General features: G+C 36.7%; 1 protein-coding gene across 2 annotated transcripts in view; it reads right to left on the reverse strand.

Moving 5' to 3' along the window:
• POPDC3 (popeye domain containing 3) overlaps positions 1–22,804 on the reverse strand; it is a 202,485-nt gene that overhangs the window by 21,513 nt on the left and 158,168 nt on the right. For both annotated transcript variants that reach the window (XM_053710586.1, XM_053710587.1), the window contains one exon: positions 7,692–7,800. In XM_053710586.1, the coding sequence (XP_053566561.1) occupies positions 7,692–7,800 (109 nt within the window). The remainder of the gene's footprint in view (positions 1–7,691; positions 7,801–22,804) is intronic.

Genomic DNA, 22,804 nt, shown 5'->3' on the forward strand with positions numbered 1-22,804 from the left:
TTCCCAAACCTCAAAATGCCTATAAATACACCCCTCACACACACACAAATCAGTTTAACGAATAGCCAAGAAGTGGGGTGATAAGAAAAAAAGTGCGAAAGCATAAAAAATAAGGAATTGGAATAGTTGTGCTTTATACAAAAAAATCATAATCACCACAAAAAAAGGGTGGGTCTCATGGACTCTTGCTAATATGAAAGAAATGAATTTATCAGGTAAGTTCTTACATAAATTATGTTTTCTTTCATGTAATTAGCAAGAGTCCATGAGCTAGTGACGTATGGGATAATAAATACCCAAGATGTGGAACTTCCACGCAAGAGTCACTAGAGAGGGAGGGATAAAATAAAGACAGCCAATTCTGCTGAAAAATAATCCACACCTCAAACAAAGTTTAAATCTTATAATGAAAAAAAACTGAAATTATAAGCAGAAGAATCAAACTGAAACAGCTGCCTGAAGTACTTTTCTACCAAAAACTGCTTCAGAAGAAGACAAACTGAAACAGCTGCCTGAAGTACTTTTCTACCAAAAACTGCTTCAGAAGAAGAAAACACATCAAAATGGTAGAATTTTGTAAAAGTATGCAAAGAAGACCAAGTAGCTGCTTTGCAAATCTGATCAACCGAAGCTTCATTCCTAAATGCCCAGGAAGTAGAAACTGACCTAGTCGAATGAGCTGTAATCCTTTGAGGCGGAGTTCTACCCAACTCAACATAAGCATGATGAATCAAAGACTTTAACCAAGACGCCAAAGAAACGGCAGAGGCCTTCTGACCTTTCCTAGAACCAGAAAAGATAACAAAGAGACTAGAAGTCTTTCGGAAATCTTTAGTAGATTCAACATAATATTTCAAAGCTCTTACTACATCCAAAGAATGTAATGATCTTTCCTTAGAATTCTTAGGATTAGGACACAATGAAGGAACCACAATCTCTCTACTAATGTTGTTAGAATTGACAACCTTAGGTAAAAATTTAAATGAAGTCGCAACACTGCCTTATCCTGATGAAAAATCAGAAAAGGAGATTCACAAGAAAGAGCAGATAACTCAGAAACTCTTCTAGCAGAAGAGATGGCCAAAAGAAACAAAACTTTCCAAGAAAGTAATTTAATATCTATAGAATGCATAGGTTCAAAAGGAGGAGCTTGTAGAGCTCCCAGAACCAAATTTAAACTCCAAGGAGGAGAAATTGACTTAATGACAGGTTTGATACGAACCAAAGCCTGTACAAAACAATGAATATCAGGAAGATTAGCAATCTTTCTGTGAAACAGCACAGAAAGAGCAGAAATTTGTCCTTTCAAGGAACTTGCAGACAAACCTTAATCCAGACCATCCTGAAGTAACTGTAAAATTCTAGGAATTCTAAAAGAATGCCAGGAAAATTGATGAGAAGAACACCAAGAAATGTAAGTCTTCCAGACTTGATAATATATCTTCCTAGACACAGATTTACGAGCCTGTAACATAGTATTAATTACGGAGTCAGAGAAACCTCTATGACTAAGAATCAAGCGTTCAATCTCCATACCTTCAAATTTAATGATTTGAGATCCTGATGGAAAAATGGGCCTTGAGATAGAAGGTCTGGTCTTAACGGAAGAGACCAAGGTTGGCAACTGGCCATCCGAACAAGATCCGCATACCAAAACCTGTGAGGCCATGCTGGAGCCACCAGCAGTACAAACGAACGCTCCTTTAGAATCTTGGAAATCACTCTTGGGAGAAGAACTAGAGTAAGAGTGGAAACACTCGAAACGTCGCTGTTTATATACCTGTTATGTACAGAGAATAAAGAGATTTGAAAGACACAGTGCTGTGGACATATATATATCTATTACTGGAATTGGGGGGACTTGGCAGGACCCTGTCTTCACTTGCACTGCACTCCTAAGTTGCTGTACTAACCATTGTGTATACTGTTGGGAGAAGAACTAGAGGCGGAAAGATATAGGCAGGATGATACTTCCAAGGAAGCGACAATGCATCCACTGCCTCCGCCTGAGGATCCCTGGATCTGGACAGATACCTGGGAAGTTTCTTGTTTAGATGAGAAGCCATCAGATCTATTTCTGGAAGACCCCAGATTTGAACAATCTGAAGAAATACCTCTGGGTGAAGAGACCATTCGCCCGGATGTAACGCCTGGCGACTGAGATAATCCGCTTCCCAATTGTCTATACCTGGGATGTGAACCGTAGAAATTAGACAGGAGCTGGATTCCGCCCATACAAGTATTCAAGATACTTCTTTCATAGCCAGAGGACTGTGAGTCCCCCCTTGATGATTGACATATGCCACGGTTGTGACATTGTCCGTCTGAAAACAAATGAACGATTCTCTCTTCAGAAGAGGCCACGATTGAAGTGCTCTGAAAATCGCACGGAGTTCCAAAATGTTGATTGGTAATCTCGCCTCCTGAGATTCCCAAACCCCCTGCGCTGTCAGAGACCCCCATACTGCTCCCCAACCTGTCACTCGCATCTGTTGAGATCACAGTCCAGGTTGGAAGAACAAAAGAAGCCCCTTGAATTAAACGATGGTGATCTGTCCACCACGTCAGAGAGATATTAACTGTGATATCTTTGTATAATCCCTGCACCACTGGTTCAGCATACAGAGCTGAAGAGGTCGCATGTGAAAACGAGCAAAGGGGATCGCGTCCGATGCAGCAGTCATAAGACCTAGAATTTCCATGCATAAAGCTACCGAAGGGAATGATTGAAACCGAAGGTTTCGACAGGCTGAAATCAATTTCAGACGTCTCTTGTCCGTCAGAGACAAAGTCATGGACACTGAATTTATTTGGAAACCTAAAAAGGTTACCCTTGTCTGAGGAATCAATGAACTTTTTGGTAAATTGATCCTCCAACCATGTTCTTGAAGAAACGACACAAGTCGATTCGTATGAGAGTCTGCTAAATGTGAAGACTGAGCAAGTACCAAGATATTGTCCAAATAAGGAAATACCACAATACCCTGTTCTCTGATTACAGATAGAAGGGCACCGAGAACCTTTGAAAAAATCCTTGGAGCTGTTACTAGGCCGAACGGCAGAGCCACAAATTGGTAATGCTTGTCTAGAAAAGAGAATCTCAGAAACTGAAAGTGATCTGGATGAATCGGAATATGCAGATATGCATCCTGCAAATCTATAGTGGACATATAATGCCCTTGCTGAACAAAAGGCAGAATAGTCCTTATAGTTACCATTTTGAATGTTGGTATCCTTACATATCGATTCAATATTTTTAAATCCAGAACTGGTCTGAAGGAATTCTCCTTCTTTGGTACAATGAATAGATTTGAGTAAAACCCCAGCCCTTGTTCCAGAACTGGAACTGGCACAATTACTCCAGCAAACTCTAGATCTGAAACACATTTCAGAAATGCCTGAGCCTTCACTGGATTTATTGGAATATGAGAAAGAAAAAATCTTCTTGCAGGTGGCCTTACCCTGAAACCTATTCTGTACCCTTGTGAAACAATGTTCTGAATCCAAAGACTGTGAATCGATTTGATCCAAATTTCTTTGAAAAATCGTAATCTGCCCCCTACCAGCTGCGCTGGAATGAGGGCCGCACCTTCATGTGGACTTGGGAGCTGGCTTTGGCTTTCTAAAAGGCTTGGATTTATTCCAGACTGGAGACGGTTTCCAAACAGAAACCGTTCCTTTAGGGGAAGGATCAGGCTTCTGTTCCTTATTCTGACGAAAGGAACGAAAACGATTAGCAGCCCTATATTTACCTTTAGATTTTTTATCCTGAGGTAAAAAAGTTCCTTTCCCCCCAGTAACAGTTGAAATAATAGAATCCAACTGAGAACCAAACAATTTATTACCTTGGAAAGAAAGGGAAAGCAAAGTTGACTTAGAAGACATATCAGCATTCCAAGTTTTAAGCCATAAAGCTCTTCTAGCTAGAATAGCTAAAGACATATACCTGACATCAACTCTGATGATATCAAAGATGGCATCACAAATAAAGTTATTAGCATGTTGAAGAAGTTTAACAATGCTATGAGTATTATGATCTGACACTTGTTGCGCCAAAGCCTCCAACCAAAAAGTGGAAGCTGCAGCAACATCAGCCAAATAAATAGCAGGCCTAAGAAGATTACCTGAACATAAATAAGCTTTCCTTAGAAAGGAATCAATCTTCCTATCTAAAGGATCCTTAAAGGAAGTACTATCTGCCATAGGAATAGTAGTACGCTTAGCAAGAGTAGAGATAGCCCCATCAACTTTAGGGATTTTGTCCCAAAACTCTAATCTGTCAGATGGCACAGGATACAATTTCTTAAATCTTTTGGAAGGAGTAAAAGAATTACCCAGATTATTCCATTCCCTAGAAATTACTTCAGAAATAGCATCAGGGACAGGAAAAACTTCCGGAATAACTACAGGAGGTTTAAAAACCGAATTTAAACGCTTATTAGATTTAGTATCAAGAGGACTAGAATCCTCAATTTCTAAAGCGATTAAAACTTCTTTAAGTAAAGAACGAATAAATTCCATTTTAAATAAATATGACGATTTATCAGTGTCAATATCTGAGACAGAATCCTCTGAACCAGAAAAATCCTCATCAGAAACAGACAAATCAGAATGACGATGTTCATTTAAAAATTCATCTGAGAAATGAGAAGTTTTAAAAGACCTTTTACGCTTACTGGAAGGAGGAATAACAGACATTGCCTTCCTAATAGATTTAGAAACAAAATCTCTTATATTAACAGGAACATCCTGAGTATTAGATGCTGATGGAACAGCAACAGGTAATGGAATATTACTAATGGAAATTTTATCTGCATTAGCAATTTTATCATGACATTCATCACAAACTACAGCCGGAGGAACAGATACCACAAGTTTACAACAAATGCACTTAACTTTGGTAGAGCCAGCATCAGGCAGCGTTTTTCCTCCAGAAGTAGCTTCTGATCCAGGGTCAATCTGAGACATCTTGCAATATGTAAGAGAAAAAACAACATATAAAGCAAAATCTATCAAATTCCTTAAATGACAGTTTCAGGAATGGGAAAGAATGCCAATGAACAGGCCTCTAGTAACCAGAAGCAAAAGAAAAATGAGACTTAAATAATGAGAAAAAAAGGTGGAGACAAAAATGACGCCCACATTTTTTATGATGATGCCACATCCGGTGACGCAGACACTTTTGGCGCAAAACGTCAAAAAAATGACGTAATCACAAACAACTTCCGGCGACAAGTATGACAAAGAAATTTTTTGCGCCAAAAAAGTCAGTGCCAAGAATGACGCAATAAAATGAAGCATTTTCAGCCCCCGTGAGCCTAACAGCCCACAGAGAAAAAAGTCAATTTTAAAGGTAAGAAAAAAATTGAAAATTCATATGCATTATCCCAAATAATGAAACTGTCTGTCTGAAATAAGGAATATTGATCATCCTGAATCAAGGCAAATAAATGTTTAAACACATATATTTAGAACTTTTACATAAAAGTGCCCAACCATAGCTTAGAGTGTCACAAAAAATAAGATTTACTTACCCCAGGACACTCATCTACATGTAGTAGAAAGCCAAACCAGTACTGAAACGAGAATCAGTAGAGGTAATGGTATATAAGAGTATATCGTCGATCTGAAAATGGAGGTAAGAGATGAATCTCTACGACCGATAACAGAGAACCTATGAAAAAGATCCCGTAGAAGGAGACCATTGAATTCAAATAGGCAATACTCTCCTCACATCCCTCTGACATTCACTGCACACTGAGAGGAAAACCAGGCTCCAGCCTGCTGCAAAGCGCATATCAACGTAGAATCTAGCACAAACTTACTTCACCACCTCCATGGGAGGCAAAGTTTGTAAAACTGATTTGTGGGTGTGGTGAGGGGTGTATTTATAGGCATTTTGAGGTTTGGGAAACTTTGCCCCTCCTGGTAGGAATGTGTATCCCATACGTCACTAGCTCATGGACTCTTGCTAATTACATGAAAGAAATGGAAGCGTTAGTTACCGCATCTGGCTTGACCCATTTGGCCAGATACGGTAACTAACTTCCATTTTTGCTTTTAATCTTAGCCGTGTACTTGCAAGTGAGTTCCAGACTTCCTCTGTGTGTTGTGTTAATTTATTTTGTAATTTTCCCTATGGGCTTTGCACCCAGACTTGTGTGGGGTTAACCGCCTGGGCCTCTGGGGAAGGTGCAGCTGCCTGTGAGTGCTATTGAGCACCCAGGGCTGTGCATTTTGCAGGGTCATTTGATGTGTACCTGGTCCAGTTTGAGAGTGCAGTCTATTTCCGAGTTTTGTATTTGTCTAGGGAGGTTACATAAGGCCTGTGCACCCTTGGGAAGTTTCCAGTTTGTTTGATTGAGAGCATGACTTGTTTGGCTGCATTAGGGACCCAGGATGAGACAGACCTTGACGTGGTTCTTGGGCTTGACCCTTATAGCCAGATGCGGTAACTAACTCTTCCATTTTTGCTTTTAATCTTAGCTGTATACTTGCAAGTGCTAGATCTCCTCTGTGTGTTATATATATATATATATATATATATATATACTTACAATAAAAAGGTACATTATCCTGTATGTGAAAAACGCGGAATGTGAAACGTACTGTAAATATACATATATATGACAATTGTGTCACGTGCAATAGCCTCATCACTGGAAACAGATTTAAATCACCCGCATACGAATAAGTTGTTCAACATTAGAAATAAATTGACATGCATATGTGAGTATGTCATCTTTGTATGAGTGTAACTGTATTTTGACATGTATGTTATGTTTAGTGCAACCTTTTTTTCCCCTACCCTTAACGCAAGCTCTCGTCACGCTAACCTGACCCGCGTAAATCGCGATAATGCTTGAGAGAATGTGTTTACTCTCAACTTGTAATACATGCGCTATTTAGGTTTCATGCAAAAAGCCGAAAAAACATGGTATTGTTTGCATGCTCTTTTAGTACACCACTCGTAATCTAGCCCTAAATTACTTTCTGAGTATACATTGGGCTGTCTCCCAAAATGGAGCTAATACAAAAGATAGTTTGGTCTTGTTTCCCCAAACCATATATGCCCCCACGTGCCACTTTTATCCGTAACAATGACCATACCCCAGGCACAGTTAAACTCAGTTCAGCCCCACGCCACAAATAATGCTACCTGAACCACTAGCTTGTCAATGCCTCGCTACCGGACATCGACTCCTGAAAGGAGTAACCCCAGTACAAACCCTATTGCAATACAGCCAACACCAAAGGCTATCACTATTACTCAAAACCAATTGTAACAAGTTACAGCAGTCGGTTAATTAGTTGTCCTCAGGAGCTTGATTGCAAACAAGCCACAATTTATAGAGGCAGGGTTGTCAAGGTCATTTTTCTACAAATTAGACATTTACCAGTCAAAATGTTCCCCAGTGATCTAAAATGGAATTTCAGGGCTTCCGGACATATAAAGTAAACATTGTTTGCAGTATTTATATAATATTTTGTATTATTAATAGAGTAATTACCTCAAATGTCAAATGGATGTAAAACCATGTCAGGCCAATCACAACAGATTCAAACAGACACTGTTGAAAGGGCACATTCAAACTCCTATTTGATATTATAAACCAATTTTCCATATAATATGATATTTTTTACAATAAACCAGATGGATTTTCTATTCAATAAAAAGCTGTAAACATTACCTGAAATAGTCCTTCTTCTGATGGCCTAAGTGAGTCCCACTCAGGAGAATCCAGGAACTGAAGAGGAAAAATATAATGAAGAAATTCTCCATCTACGGTCACTCTTATCCTGCCAAAATAGCGAGATGTGGACTCAGCACAGTAGAATTGTATAAAATGTAACTTTATTCAATCATTTTCAAAATTAAACATTTAGAGCCAAATTACAAGTGGAGCGCTAAATATAGCTTTTGTGAAAGCGTTATTTATGCTACACTGAGTAATACCAGCGCACGCTAATGTCTGCTGGTATTACAAGTTGACAGCAATGCGAACGCGAGCTGGGAAGTATTGCGCTCACAAGAGTGCGCTTCCATAGGCTCCAATGGGAGCCTTGTTCTGATGCCGTCATACACGGTACAGAACCAAATCGCAGCGATGGCAGCAAATTGTAAATATATATGAATACACATATTAACACATAAATATATATATATATATATATGTAAATAAGCATAAACATAGATATTTGCTGGGAACACACAGTTCCCATAGACTGCAATGTAAAGGCTTTTTTCAGTGCCCCACACCCACCAACTTTGGCCCCCAATAACTGCCTGGTGCAGCTGTTTTATTAAAAAATAAAAATTCAACAATTTTTATTTTTTAATAAAATACACATCACTTTATTTGGGGGAGGGGCATTTGGGGCACATTTATAACATTAACTAGAGATCTGATCTCTGATTAATTTTACAAGCGATAATAGCTGATTTTTTTATCAGGCACCCGCAAATGGGTGAATTTGATCTTTTGCGGGCACGCAATAAATTAGCACTTCACTTGTAATTTAGCCCTTAAAGGGACAGTAAAGTCACAAAAAATATTTCATGATTTAAATAGGGCATGTCATTTTAAACAACTTTCCAATTTACTTTTATTACCAATTTTGCTTTGTTCTCTTGGTATTCTTAGTTGAAAGCTAAATCTAGGAGGTTCATGTAATAATTTCTTAGGCCTTGAAGACTGCCTCTAATCGGAAAGCATTTTTACAGTTTTTCACCACTAGAGGGCGTTAGTTCACGTGTTTCATATAGATAACATTGAGCTCTGGCACATGAAGCTCCTAAGAGCAAGCACTGATTGGCTAAAAATGCATGTCTGTCAAAAGAACTGAAATAAGGGGGCAGTTTGCAGAGGCATAGATACAAGGTAATCACAGAGGTAAAACATGTACTATTAAAACTGTGTTGGTTGTGCAAAATTGGGGAATGGGTAATAAAGGGATTATCTACCTTTTTAAACAACAAAAATTCTGGTGTTTACTGTCCCTTTAACTGGAAGCTTTTTAAATCATGTTTTGAATGGTTGTTCAATAAACATAACATATTAATAATAGTTTTCCTTCTATATATTTTTTTTAAATTGCTCATATTATTTATTTATATAACACAAACAATTTATTTGAATATATCAGATCGACAGTGTGTGTATCAACAAACTTAAACAAAAAGAGAGAAAGTATCTGACCTTGACCACAATCAGCAGTAAATATACACTTTTATACAAAGTAAACTAGATGTGAAAATGGTAAAATATCTGTAGCGAGAGTGAGTCTATGAAATATAGTGTCAAATAGTGTTAGCAAACCAGTGTAGAGAGGTTTAGTAGAATGTGAAGAGACAGATACACAGATAAATAAATTAGATAAAGAATAGAAAGATATTCAAGAAATGTCACCAAGATAACCTAGATGTAAAATAGGTAATGACAATTTTCCTTGCTGGCTTAGACAGGACAGTTTACACAAAATTGGCTAAACATATCTCCTATTTTCCTGATAGGCAGATGACCTATACAATCTATTATTAAAAAGATGTCAGAATAATATAAATATTACTAGAATTCCCAGTCTGCTAATTCATTATAGTTAATTGTTAACATTTGCAGATTTAATTTAGCAAATTCAAGATCCTGAACTTGTTTTTGGGATTTATTTTTAAAAAAAATAATGTGCTATGATATTCAGAAATAAAATTATTTTTCTTCTAAATTTGCATTTTAAAGCATGTTCTGTTAAGTGGGATTTAGTTTAAGCACTTTCTTACAGAAAATGAAATAAAAAAATAAATAAAACATTTCAACACCACCTCAGCCATGTTTTCCTGGACAGTTATGAGTTACACATGTTGCAAGGTGTGCAGAGGGCAACTGCGCACCTGGACAGCACATGCATAGTGACCCTGGACAGCACTATACTTGTTTCTCCCTACACAACCTGCAGCATGTGTAACTCATAAGTGTCCAGAAAATATGGCGAAAGTGGCAACCCTACTTCAACCCTCTTCACTTGAGATGTTATAGGCAAGAAAAATTGCAAAAAGACTGCTTCCTCTTCATATTTCAACAAAAGCTTAACATTTTTAAAAAAAATTGAAAGATAGTTTTAAGTTGCAGATTTCAATAAGGCAAATACTAAAAAAAAAAATATTCCATGTTTTTTTCCCCTGTCTCTTTGCCATTTTAAATACGTACACAAACAATAACAGCAATAATCAAAAATTGCCTTTCCTTATCTAGTACTGAAAATACCATAGGGACGATTTATCATCGGTCTGTCCGACATGATCTGCTCATCTGATCATGTCCGACAGACATCGATGAATGCCGACAGCATACGCTGTTCTCATTTATCATTGCACAAGCAGTTCTTGTGAACTGCATGTGCAATGCCGCCCCCTGCAGAGGGGGTGTCAATCAGCCCGATTGTAAATGGAGCTTGATATTTCGGCCCCCATGTGTTATTTTTAAGTATACAACCTTATAACATTATTATAGTGATATTTTAAGTCTCAATATAGCCAGAATTAATTACCTTGAAAATGTCAGGTTTGTTGGTGTAGAGGATTTGGCAGTAGCCTTGTCTAAATTTCTCCCCATATAAAATGAAATACAAAAACAAGATTTTTTTTAAACATTTACAACCCTAAAATACTTAACCAAATTATTTGGAAAACTAAGAAAAATATCTTGAGTATGTATTCTATTAATATTATAAGACATATAAATATTTGGACTTGAATAGATAAAATAGTAACTGTAAATTGGGTCTACAGATCATTACAGTATGAATAATATATGTATCCCACAATCACATCTATACACTGTATGTCTAAATGTAAAAAGTAACACATTCTATTCTTAGCTTGCCTATCGAATTGTGTGAGATAGTGTTCCTGAATATTCCTCTCCAAGACTTGTTCTCTGTAGAAAACAACACAACACAGAAGAGCCTCTCCTGACACTGCACAAGTGTCATAGTGATAAGTATTGATGATAAAGCTATCTAAGCTGTCAAACCATATTCTGACATTCCATTCCATCCACAGAGTTAATTGCATTGTGACCATAAGAAAAAGTAATAGAATCACTTTCAAACATCAGAATGCAACAACACAAAATGACATTTATCAATTAAAGTTATTTAGCTAAGGTGATATATTTTTGAACTGAACTAATATATGATGCTTCTGAATTATGCCCTTGTATTAACCCCAGATGCAGATCAAACACGTCGCCCTACAGTTCAACTTTATCTAGATATTTGTCACATCATAACCCATAGCACCAAATCTGACCCACTTAAGTTACCTTATGCTGGATATATGCTGCATAAGAAGTCTAGACCAGATGAAGGGCACCTGCAGCCACATTATGCAAGGATTAGTCTAGTATAATGCGAAATTAGATTAGATTTGCAGCATTGAACCCTTGAACCCTACTTTGCCAAGTATACTTCATATAAGACACCCCTGTACCAAGTCAGATGCACAACTTGTCTGTAGTTTTCCAATGCCTGGTATATGCCACATCTGACCCTTTATTCAGATGCACCATCATACATAGATATCTCCTACAACGGACCCAAGGAATAGATACATTGCTGCCCCTTGGCTGTGTATTTGCTATATAATAACCACAGACCCAAATAAGATGCATGCCCCCCCCCCTCGCTATCCCATTGTGCTGGGTATGTTACATCAAAGCAAACCTTTGCAGCCCCTCACACCAGGAATATGCCATTTCAGACCAACTGATTAAGTTGGGCATGGGCCGGGCTATCAAACTTCAAGACTAGATGAATGGCACCCTTACAACTCATTTTACTATTTCACGAATATGTCATATCAGACACCAATGCCCTGAATTAATGCACAACCTCATTATCTTGCCACTCACACAGTGTACATGTATGTGTCTGAGAACAACACACGGATAAAAAAGGGCTGTCAGAAAGATAACTTTGGGAAGGTACTGGGCCTGACTGCCAAAGATACACCTGCCTGAGAGGCAGTGCCAGTAAATGATATAATAAGTGCTCCTCCTTTAGGAGCTGAAGTTTTCCTCTCCCCATAAATGTGCACACAGGGTGTGCCGCATGTGCCCAGGCACACCCTAATGCAGCCAACACTAGACTAAGCTGAATGCCACAAACCTGTGATTTTCCCAGTGCACCGCCATCACCTAGGGCCACTTTGAACTTTTAATACTTAGAAGCCACTCTTTGTTTGATCTCCAGGAAGCAAGAGGGAAAGGTCACGGGCGTCAGGATTCCAGGGCAGGCCCCATGCTAGATTAGGGTTCAATGAATTCCCTGCCATTGTGCTTTAATTTAAGCACTATATGATGGTGTCAACAGCTTCAGCAGCACAAGGAGGCAATATCTTAGTGCCCCAGTTACTGTCTCCCTGCACTGCTGGGAGCCACTGCTTCTGGTCTGCATGCAAAGGGTTTGAGTTCTCTTGTAACAAATTCATACTAACTTTGTGTGCCTGGTTATCACTACTAGGAACTATTGGTATTTTCTTACATATTTGTTGAGTATGTTTCTTTAAAGGGATACTAAATCCACATTGTTCTTTCATGATTCAGACAGAGCATTACATTTTAAGCAACTTCTTAATTTACTCCAATTTTACATTTTTCTTCATTCTCTTGCTATCTTTATTTGAAAAAGAAGGCATCTAAGCTAAGGAGCCAAATAATTTTTGATTCAGAGCACTGGACAGCACTTGTTTAATGATGGCTGACATTTAGCAACCAATCAGCAAGAACAACCCAGGTTGTAAACCAAAAATGGACTGGCGTCTAAACTTATATTCTTGCTTTTCAAATAAAGATAGCAAGAGAATGAAGAACAATTGATTATAGGAGTAAATTAGAAAGTTGCTTAAAATGACATGCTCTATCTGAATCATGAAAGAAAAAAAATTGGGTTCAGTGTCCCTTTAAGTAAAGTTCTTCTCTTACAACTTTGCTTTGTTTAATTTGAATCCATTATATTGAAAATAAAACCAATGTCCTTTCTTTTCTCGTGTTTTTTGTCACCTTGAATAAATCTGCTGCGCATGTCTGTGCCCCTACCCATAAAAAATAAACACTTAGTTGTACATTCCCTCTGGCTATGCCCCAAGTCAACCAATAGGTCTTCATAATGCGTCTGCCAGGACGATTCACTAACATGATAACCCAATTACCACACATAAATACAAATTGAATTAACTTCAAAAATTGTGCATAAGTGAATTAGCAGCCCATAAATAGGCAAACAATTGTGTCTCTCTAAATGCCCCTCTAAGTCACAACAATATTCCTCTTATTGAAGGCTGCTAAGTTCTATTTAGGAAACCCCTCATTCGCTCAAAATCCTGGTGAAAACCCACTGATTCTCTCTTTACACATGGCATCTTCCTACTCCATAAAAAAAACTACTAGAACAGTGAGTTTGCTCTGCAATGCATGTGTATGTAGAACCAAGCACATTAACCTGTTGATTGCCCCCTAGATGTGCAAGCACCCCACACATTCCTGGGCATTACATGTTCACATGTGTAGATGAGCTACGGATTTATGGTGTTTGCATCATGCAGATTTTGCCTGTGAGAAAATCTGGACTGCATTGATGGCGCGCAAAATACATTCTGTTCTTGTCAGTGCAATAACACTGATATGCAAGGGATGTTTTTCCATTGTGAATGTCAGAAATGAGATACCAGAGACTATATTTGAAATAAGATGTGGTAACTTAGGGCTACATTATTTAACATTGATATTTCTACATTCAGCACCAGAGACAGTGACCTAGATTTACTAAAGTTTATGGGATTGTGTGCATCTCACAAACCTCACAGGAACAGTCCTCACTGAGGGCTTAGATTACAAGTGGCACGCTAACTGCTACGCGCAAGCAATATGAGAATTTTCTGTGAGTTTTTAATATTGTGGATATTACAAGTTGAAAGTAAATGTGATCGCAAGAGCACCATAGCACAGGTTAGTGTGACGGAAACCGTCGTAAAGGGTAGTGTTAACAAAGTTGCATTAAACACAACATACAGTAAATGCATTCAAAATTATAGTTACACTTAAAGTGATGGTAAACTTTAAATAATCAAATGCCATAAATGTAATCTTTGCCATTAAAAATGTATATGTGTACTTTTTTTTTTTTAAATCCATTTGTGAAAGGGTTAATTAGTGCGTATAGTAATGCTTCTATTATAATGTTATGCCAGCCCACATGGATTAACTTTTTGTTTTTTAATGACAATTCCAGTGAACATCCAATCAACATGTATGTCAGTTGACAATCTTGAAGTCCAGCCCCTTTAAAGCCCATATAAAGCCTATGTAGAGAACGAATGTGACTGCTCTATACATCACAGCCCAGCCAAAAGAGGAAATTAAGGGCGGCGGGGGAACAGACAATACCAATTAGGATTATAAACCTTTTATTATAAAATAGTTATAAACTTAAAAAAAAATAGTTATGTGGTTTTACTTGCAAACTAAAATATGTTTTATTGCAACATTCTTACAGTCTGAAATTTACCATCACTTTAACATTTATGCTTTTTCAAATAAAGATACCAAGAGAACGAAGAAACATTGATAATAGGAGTAAATTAGAAAGATGATTAAAAGTGCATGCTCTATCTGAATCATGAAAGAAAAAAATTGGGTTTACTATCCCTTTAAAGACACACTATCTGATAAAAATTATCATATAAATATTAAAAGAAAAAGTTATAAGGGTTTAAATAGTATATGGTATATGACAAGGTGTTTGACTGCAAAGGGTTATATTGTATACAAGCCTGATGAAACAGCTAGACAGCTGAGAAACGTGTTGCATGTTTTAAAATAAAACTGTAGATTTTAAGTAGTCTGCCTTTTAACTACTTTTTCACTTTGGAGCACTTTACACCACTTATTCAAATCATTTGAAAGAACAATCCAGGGAGACCTGATTCAGACAGCTGGTGTCTGTAACATCCAGCCTGCCTTGTTTGCACAATGTCATTGTGAGTACCCATTTTGTATATTTTCTTGGAATCATTCTGTTAAAAGTAGGGTTGCACCGATACCGATACTAGTATCGGTATCGGTACCGATACCAAGTATTTGCATGAGTACTTGTACTCGTGCAAATGCACCGATACTTAAACCGATACCTCCACTTTCTACCCATATGCTACCTTGTGGCGTTTTTTCAAACTGCATGTTCCCATTTCATTTTAAACTGGAGTGGAGACTAAACTAAAAATTGTTTACTACTGTTCTGCCAATACAAATTGCTGTTATTTGTATTATTGTAGTAGAGATCACTGTACCTCGTTCAGACAAACCCCTGAAGTACTGGGCAGTTAATAAACAGATTTCCAGCTCTGGCTAAAATGGCCCAAAAATATCTTTCTGCCCCATGCAGTATGATGGAAAGTGAAAGACTGTTTAACTTAGAATCGAACCTCCATACAAATGTCAGACTGATGTTATATAACAGCCCTACAACCCAATTGCATCACCCCTTTAAATGTAATATTTTATTGTATTATTTTTTATTTATAAACATGTTCAGTAAACGTTTGACAAATAAAACTGTTTTATTATTTCATAATGTCTTTTGAATTACAGTCCTTTATAATTATAAAGAAGGAATCTTAAATAATTAGTCTGTATTGTGCTTGGTAAACTGTCACATGACATTAAAAAAAAAGTATCGGTAATTAATATCGGTGAGTATTTGAAAACAAGTATCGGTACTTGTACTCAGTCATAAAAAAATGGTATCGGTGCAACCCTAGTTAAAAGTTTAACCTGCACTAGGAGAAGTTCTGTGTCCTTTACATTTTTAAAGGCTACAACATCCAGTATCCAGTCTACTGAAATCTGAGGGAGACCCTGCCCCAATCAGTCAGCTGGAGACTGCAAAGCCCAGCCTGCGCATATTGCACTTTATTAGTGCACACACCCTTGCATTGCAACTAATCTGAGGGAACAAATGAGGAGGAAATCTTTCTCTCTGGGGCTTTGAAAGAAGTGGATCTACACGTATATACAAGGAGCCAATGACTAGAGACAACCAACTACTTAACAATCTGTGCGGCACTTACCTCATTTTGATTGAGGTATTTTCTTGTAAGTAGAAAGTTTATCTACCACTATTGGTCTCTGTGGGCACACCAACTTACCTGGAGCTTATTTTATTTAATTCCTTTCACGTGGGAACTTTTTAAATTACTCTTTGGACTTCAGTCACTGGACTATTTTAAGATATATTTTTCAGATGCATATGTTTTAGAGTGGATTAGATATTTTATATACAATTTTTTATTGCATTATTTTTTTTGTAATAATAATTTTTTGTATTAATTTATTGATTAATATCATGAATGTAAACTGATTAATTTTTAGTTATAAGTACTGTTTTGCACCTATATAACAATCTCTCAACCCATATATATATATATATATATATATATATATATATACGTATATTTTTAGATTTGTGCACAGATATATTTAAGTATTTGTGTTTTAATGTACGGTATATTAATATACATATTTAACATTCCAACGTTCTCCACATACAGGATCATTTTTATTGTGTATATATATATATATATATACATGCACACACCCCTATACCTGTAAATCTATAGGTATAGATATCCCTTTTACATTAACATCCGATATATCTATATAGAAATGCAGTCATGGCCAAAAATATTGGCACCCCTGCATTTCTGGTAGATAATGCACCACTTAGCCCAGAACATTGTTGCAATTACAAATGTTTAGGCATTCTGATATTTATTTATTTTGTTTGTATTGGTATGACACAAAAAAAAAGTTAAGAAAAAAAAAGCGAAATCTGACACATTCCACGCAAAACTCCAAAAAAAATGGACTTGACAATATTATTGGCACCTGCTCAAAACTGTAAGAAATAATTGCATTCCAAGTCTGTGATGCTCCTGTAATTTGTAACTAAACTCACCTGTATCAATTAACAGGTGCTGACAATATAGAAATCACACCGGAAACCAGTTAAAATGGTGAAAAATGTACTCAACCTTTCTGTTGTGTGTCTCTGTGTGCCATACTGAGTATCGAAGCATTGTCGGAGGATTTGAGAACAAAAATTGTGAAAAAGCATGGACAATCTCAAGGTTACCTGTCCATCTCCAGAGATCTTAATGTTCCTGTGTCCACTGTGCGCAACATTGTCAAGAAATTTACAGCCCATGGCACTGTAGCTAATCTACCGTGACGTGGATGAAAGAGAAAAAGGAAGGTTTGTTCGAATGGTGGATAAAGAACTTCGATCAACTTCCAGACAAATTCAAGCTGACCTTCAGGCACAGGGTACAAATGTGTCAGCTGGCACTATACGTCGCCATCTGAATGAAAAGGGACGCTATGATAGGAGACCCAGGAGAACCCCACTGCAGACACAAAAACATTAAAAAAAAAAAAAGATTGGAGTTTGGCAAAACTTATCTGAGGAAGTCAAAATCCTGTTGGGAGAATGTGCTGTGGACAGACAAAACAAAATAACAGCTTTTTGGTAAAGCCCATCATTCTACTGATTTCAGAAAAAGAAATGAGGCTTTTAAAGAAAAGAATACAGTCCCTACAGTCAAACATGGTGGAGGTTCACTGATGTTTTGAGGTTGCTTTGCTGCTTCAGGCACTGGATGTCTTGACTGTGTGCATGGCATTATGAAATCTGAAGACTACCAAAGAATTCTGTGGTGCAATGTAGGGCCCAGTGTCAGAGAGTTAGGTCTCCGTCATAGGTCATGGGTCTTACAGTAGGACAATGAACCAAAGTACACGTCAAAAAGCACCCAGAAATTGTTTAAGAAAAAGCGCTGGAGAGTACTAAACTGGCCAGCAATGAGCTCAGATCTCAATCTCATAGAGCACCTGTGGAGAGATCTCAAAACAGCAGTTGGGAAAAGGAACCCTTCCAATCTGAGAGACCTGGAGCAGTTGGCAAAAGAAGAGTGGTCCAAAATTCTAGTAGAGAGGTGTAAGAAACTCATTGATAAATACAGGAAGGATTTATTTCAGTAATATTAAAATTGATATACCACATATTAAATTGAGGGTGCCAATAATTTTGTTCATTCCATTTTTGGAATTTTGTGTGGAATGTGTCAGATTTCGCTTTTTTTTCTCATATCAATACAAACAAAAGAAATAAACATGAGACTGCCAAAACATTCTGGGCGAAGTGGTACATTATCTGACAGAAATGCAGGGTTGCCAATATTTTTGGCCATGACTGTATGTGTGTGCGTATATATATATATATATATATATATATATATATATATATATATATATATATATATATATAAAATAGCATTATTTTCTATGTGAAGAAAATAGGAATGTAAAATATGTGTAAAATAAATATTAAATAAAAAATAAAAAATTTGTAATAAAAATTATTATAAATACTGTAAAAATTCTAAATAATCCATAGACTATATTTTACAGTATGTATAAATATTTAATATTTCAATAACACGCATTGAATTTAGCAATTCTTAATGTGTGCTAACCTGACACAGCTTTAGATCTAAATCACAAACGTGCATTAAACAGATTTTACATTCCTATATTCTTCACATAGAAACTTTTTCCATTTTTATCATCTATATCATAAATGTCTAATGTAAAATAGATATCTATACATGTATATCATGTATATAAGAATAGATATACAGATATAGAAATATGTATTTACAATAAAAATTGCATTGTTCTGTATATGAAGAACATTGGAATGTAAAATATGAATATCTTCTATCGGGAGGATACGTTAACGCGGTTGCGATATTTTATTTGCGTGCATCGGGTTTCTCTTGCGCTCAAACTTTTTACTTTCAACTTGTAATACGCATGCTACCTGACGCACATGCAAAAATCTTCTACCAAAGTTTACACTAGAGTAAACATGCTAAATAGCACGCCACTTGTAATCTGGCTCTGAATACTGTAAAGGGCTAGAAAAGTTAAAACAATAAAAATAAACCATCTTTATTGTTATAAAACAGCGCCAATATAATTTTTAATTTGCAGTTCATAAAGAGTAAAAATAAATTTACCTAATACCACAAACAACGCATGTTGCTAATTTTTTTTACCATTTACATAAAACTAAGTTAAATATTTAAATGCCAATCAAAAAATAAACTTCTCTACCTGTCTGCTTAAAGCAAATGCAAAGCAAACTGTGATGCTGTTTGTTCAGTTAATTTTTATTTGCTTCCTGTTTTGTACACATTATTTTTTTCAGTTTTATTTTCTGTAATCTTCTACTTCACACATCAGAAACATGCAGACCAAGAGAGCTTTAGTGAATCTATGCTACAGTTTAAAATTTAACGTTCTGTCTGAATAATGAGCATTTTGTGGTATCACCCCTCCCCCCTTTAATAATATTTTAAATTTTAACAACTTTCCAATTTACTTCTCTTATGTAATTTTTATTGAAAAACAATTTATGCTTACCTGATAAATTAATTTATTTCATGGTGGTGAGAGTCCACAATCCATTTACTCCTGGGAATTACTATTCCCTACCATTAGGAGGAGGCAAATATTCCCAAACCCCAAGAACTCTATAAAACCCCTCCCACCTCACAGATACCTCAAGAAAAATAAGGTATTAAAATAAATGAGGAAAAATAAAATGAGCAGGAAAAAAAGGATGTACGTAAGAATAAAACCAACACCAAAAAAACATAGGGTGGGGTCTCGTATACTCTCGCCACCATGAAAGAAATTAATTGATCAGGTAAGCATCAAATATTTTTTCTTGAATACAGGTGGTAAGAGTCCACAATCCATTACTCATGGGAACTAATACTCAAGCTGTGGAGTCCACGAGTAATGAGACACAATGGGTGGGATTTAATTAACATCTTTATTCAATGAAAAACTAAATACAAAACCCCACACAAATCCAAAAAGGGCATTTTTTTAATCAACAGGACTTTGCTACCAAAGGCTGCCTCAGAAGAAGCAAAAACATCAAAATGGTGAAATTTAGTAAAAGTATGCAAAGAAGACCAAGCAGCTGCCTTGCCAATTTGGTAAACTGAAGCCTCATTCTTGAAAACCCAAGACGTGGCAACTGATCTTGTAGAATGAGCAGTAATCCGTTTGGGTGGAGGCTGACCTTCCTCCAAGTAATAATATAATACAATCTCTAATAATATAAAAGAGTAAAACTGCTTAATAGTTGGCAGTATACAGTATGTCTGATACAATGTATAATATACAAATAACCATATTAAGTATACATACAGATTTTACAAAGAAATGTCCCAAGTGAACAAAATATACTTCTTGGATATAGGAGAATCCTCCTTAAAATACATTTTCGTATGTTGGCTGCCTCCTCCTCACCAATTGATCCGGGTTAACGCTGAAGAATATAAAGAACAGAGGGGCGCCTCATGTGCAGGATCATCAAACACAAATATGAACTCGAAATAATATAGGAAAAATGGGTACTCACATATTAATAGAGCACACCAATGTGCTAGTAGGTGCAGGCTGTAGAATTATCAGGTGTAACAGCTCACCCACAGCTAGGATTTTCAGTGTGCTGCAATGGATATAAAGCATAGATAGAAGGCACTACATGTGCAGATCAATCAGAGTATAACCATATATTTTGCTAATGTCAAATGGGTACTCACATATTCACCAAGCACACCAATGTGCTGGTAGAGCAGACTGACAGATTTATAGCAGGTGTGTCAGCTCACCCCACTGTGGTTCTCCCAATGAGCAGGCTCCAGGTGCAGGGAAGTGCCAATAATGGTACTCCAATAGAAACTCAATAATCACAGGCAGGTAAGGTCTTTCCACTCAATTTGGATTTTTGTAAAATATGGTATTTATTAAAAAGGTTTAAAAACAAATACAAAAGTGGAATAAGGCTATCCACATGTACCCCTATGAATGCCTTATGAATCAAAAGTTTCAACCCAGAGGCCAAAGAAACTTTGTCCTTTCCTAGGACCAGAAAAGTGAACAAACTAAATCCTTAGTAGCATCAATATAATACTTCAATGCTCTAACAACATCCAAATTATAAAGACACAACTTTATTCAAGAAAAGCACAATTGAGCAAAAATAAGCTATTCCTAGGTGGAAACCGGGCCATAGAACAAGCTATTGACGTGCTGTTAGCTCCTGGCAGACTTCTTCTCTTTCTGTTTTGCATATGTATTATGACCCTGGGGATAATCTCCATAAGGGTGATGGGAGAAACCAGACTTGGACTCCTTGCCCAATGTGCCTAGAGGGATATGGCTGCATGGTTGCACTACACTGACTAGGCCCAGTGAAGGCTGAAACGATCATCTGGGGTTGCCGTTTTCCTTGTACCGAGGAGCACTGCCTGGTATTTTGGGACTGGACTGACCTTGTTAGGTGGGATCAGACTGATATACTACAGGAAATTTAACCTCGGTGAAAAGCACAATTGGGCAAAAGAAGCTACTCCCAGGTGGCAACCGGGTCATAGAGCTAGCTATTGAGCTGCTGTTTGTTCCTGGCAGACTGCTTCTCTTTGTGTTTTTGCAAGAAATCAAGTCTATTCCTTAAGACTGCATTATCCTGATGAAAGATAAGAAAAGGAGGATCACAAGACAATTTAGAATTCCTTCTAGCTCAAAAGGAGGAGCCTGCAAAATGTTAATATGAAGTTAAGACTCCAGGGAGGAGAAATTGGCTTGATTACATGCGTAATTTATACAAAAGCCTGAAAAAGAACAGGAATGTTAGGAAGATTAGCAATCTTCCTATGAAACAAAAGTGAAAGAGCACTAGAGGCATACGTGTGCTAACCCGACATGCTCTTACCCTTAAGCTGAAGCGCGGGAAAAATGAACTCTCCCGAGCAAAAATAATTTTGCACAACCGAGGGCTTAAGTGTGCAATCCCGATAAGTGCAGACCGTTAGTATGATGCAAGGTAAAATATACTAACTAAACTGTCCACCAAAAATCTAACATGCGCAAAAAAATTAATAGGGAATAATAATTATATAAAGATTCTGTTCAAAGGCTATATATATTTATAAATATATAAGTATAATTGCCCAAACAAGGCTACAGAGTGTCAAATATACAAAAATATGCTATCAATAGATACCAGTAAACAACCAGTAGAAAGCCAAACCAGTACTAAAGCATATCAGCAGAGGTTATGGAATAGGAGTATATTGCAGATCCATAGGAGGAGGCAAAAGACAAGTCAGAGCGGATCATTGTGTTAAATTCAATTAACAATACTCAAAACATTTAAAAGGCATAAAATGTGATGAAAGATACATTTTTGTTTTTTTGAGGGATTAAATAATAAATATTCTGAGTTTTTATTGAATTTGTTTTCATATGTTGAATTTTGTACTTTTATTCTGAATTAATAATCAAGGATTTATTTCTTCACACAATATTCAGAAAAGATGAACAAAACAGGAAATATAGGCTGGAATGTAAATCTAGTATAAAATATGATTTTTTTTCTTACTGAATAAAGAGATACAAATATCCATCTGTCTCTTGTGTTTCTACAAACTATTTGACAGCTACAAAAAAATCTCTTCTCATTTTCCATCATGAAAGAGGATTAATAATCTAGAAGGGAATGATATTGCAATAGGAAATAGGGTTTGCGTAACCAAGGTGTGATTTTGGATAAAGTGAAGACAGTATTTGGTTAGGTTGATTATGGGATTCTGGGGGTAGGGAACATATGG

The sequence above is a fragment of the Bombina bombina genome, chromosome 4, assembly GCF_027579735.1.
Source record: "Bombina bombina isolate aBomBom1 chromosome 4, aBomBom1.pri, whole genome shotgun sequence".
Classification (NCBI taxonomy): Eukaryota; Metazoa; Chordata; class Amphibia; order Anura; family Bombinatoridae; genus Bombina; species Bombina bombina.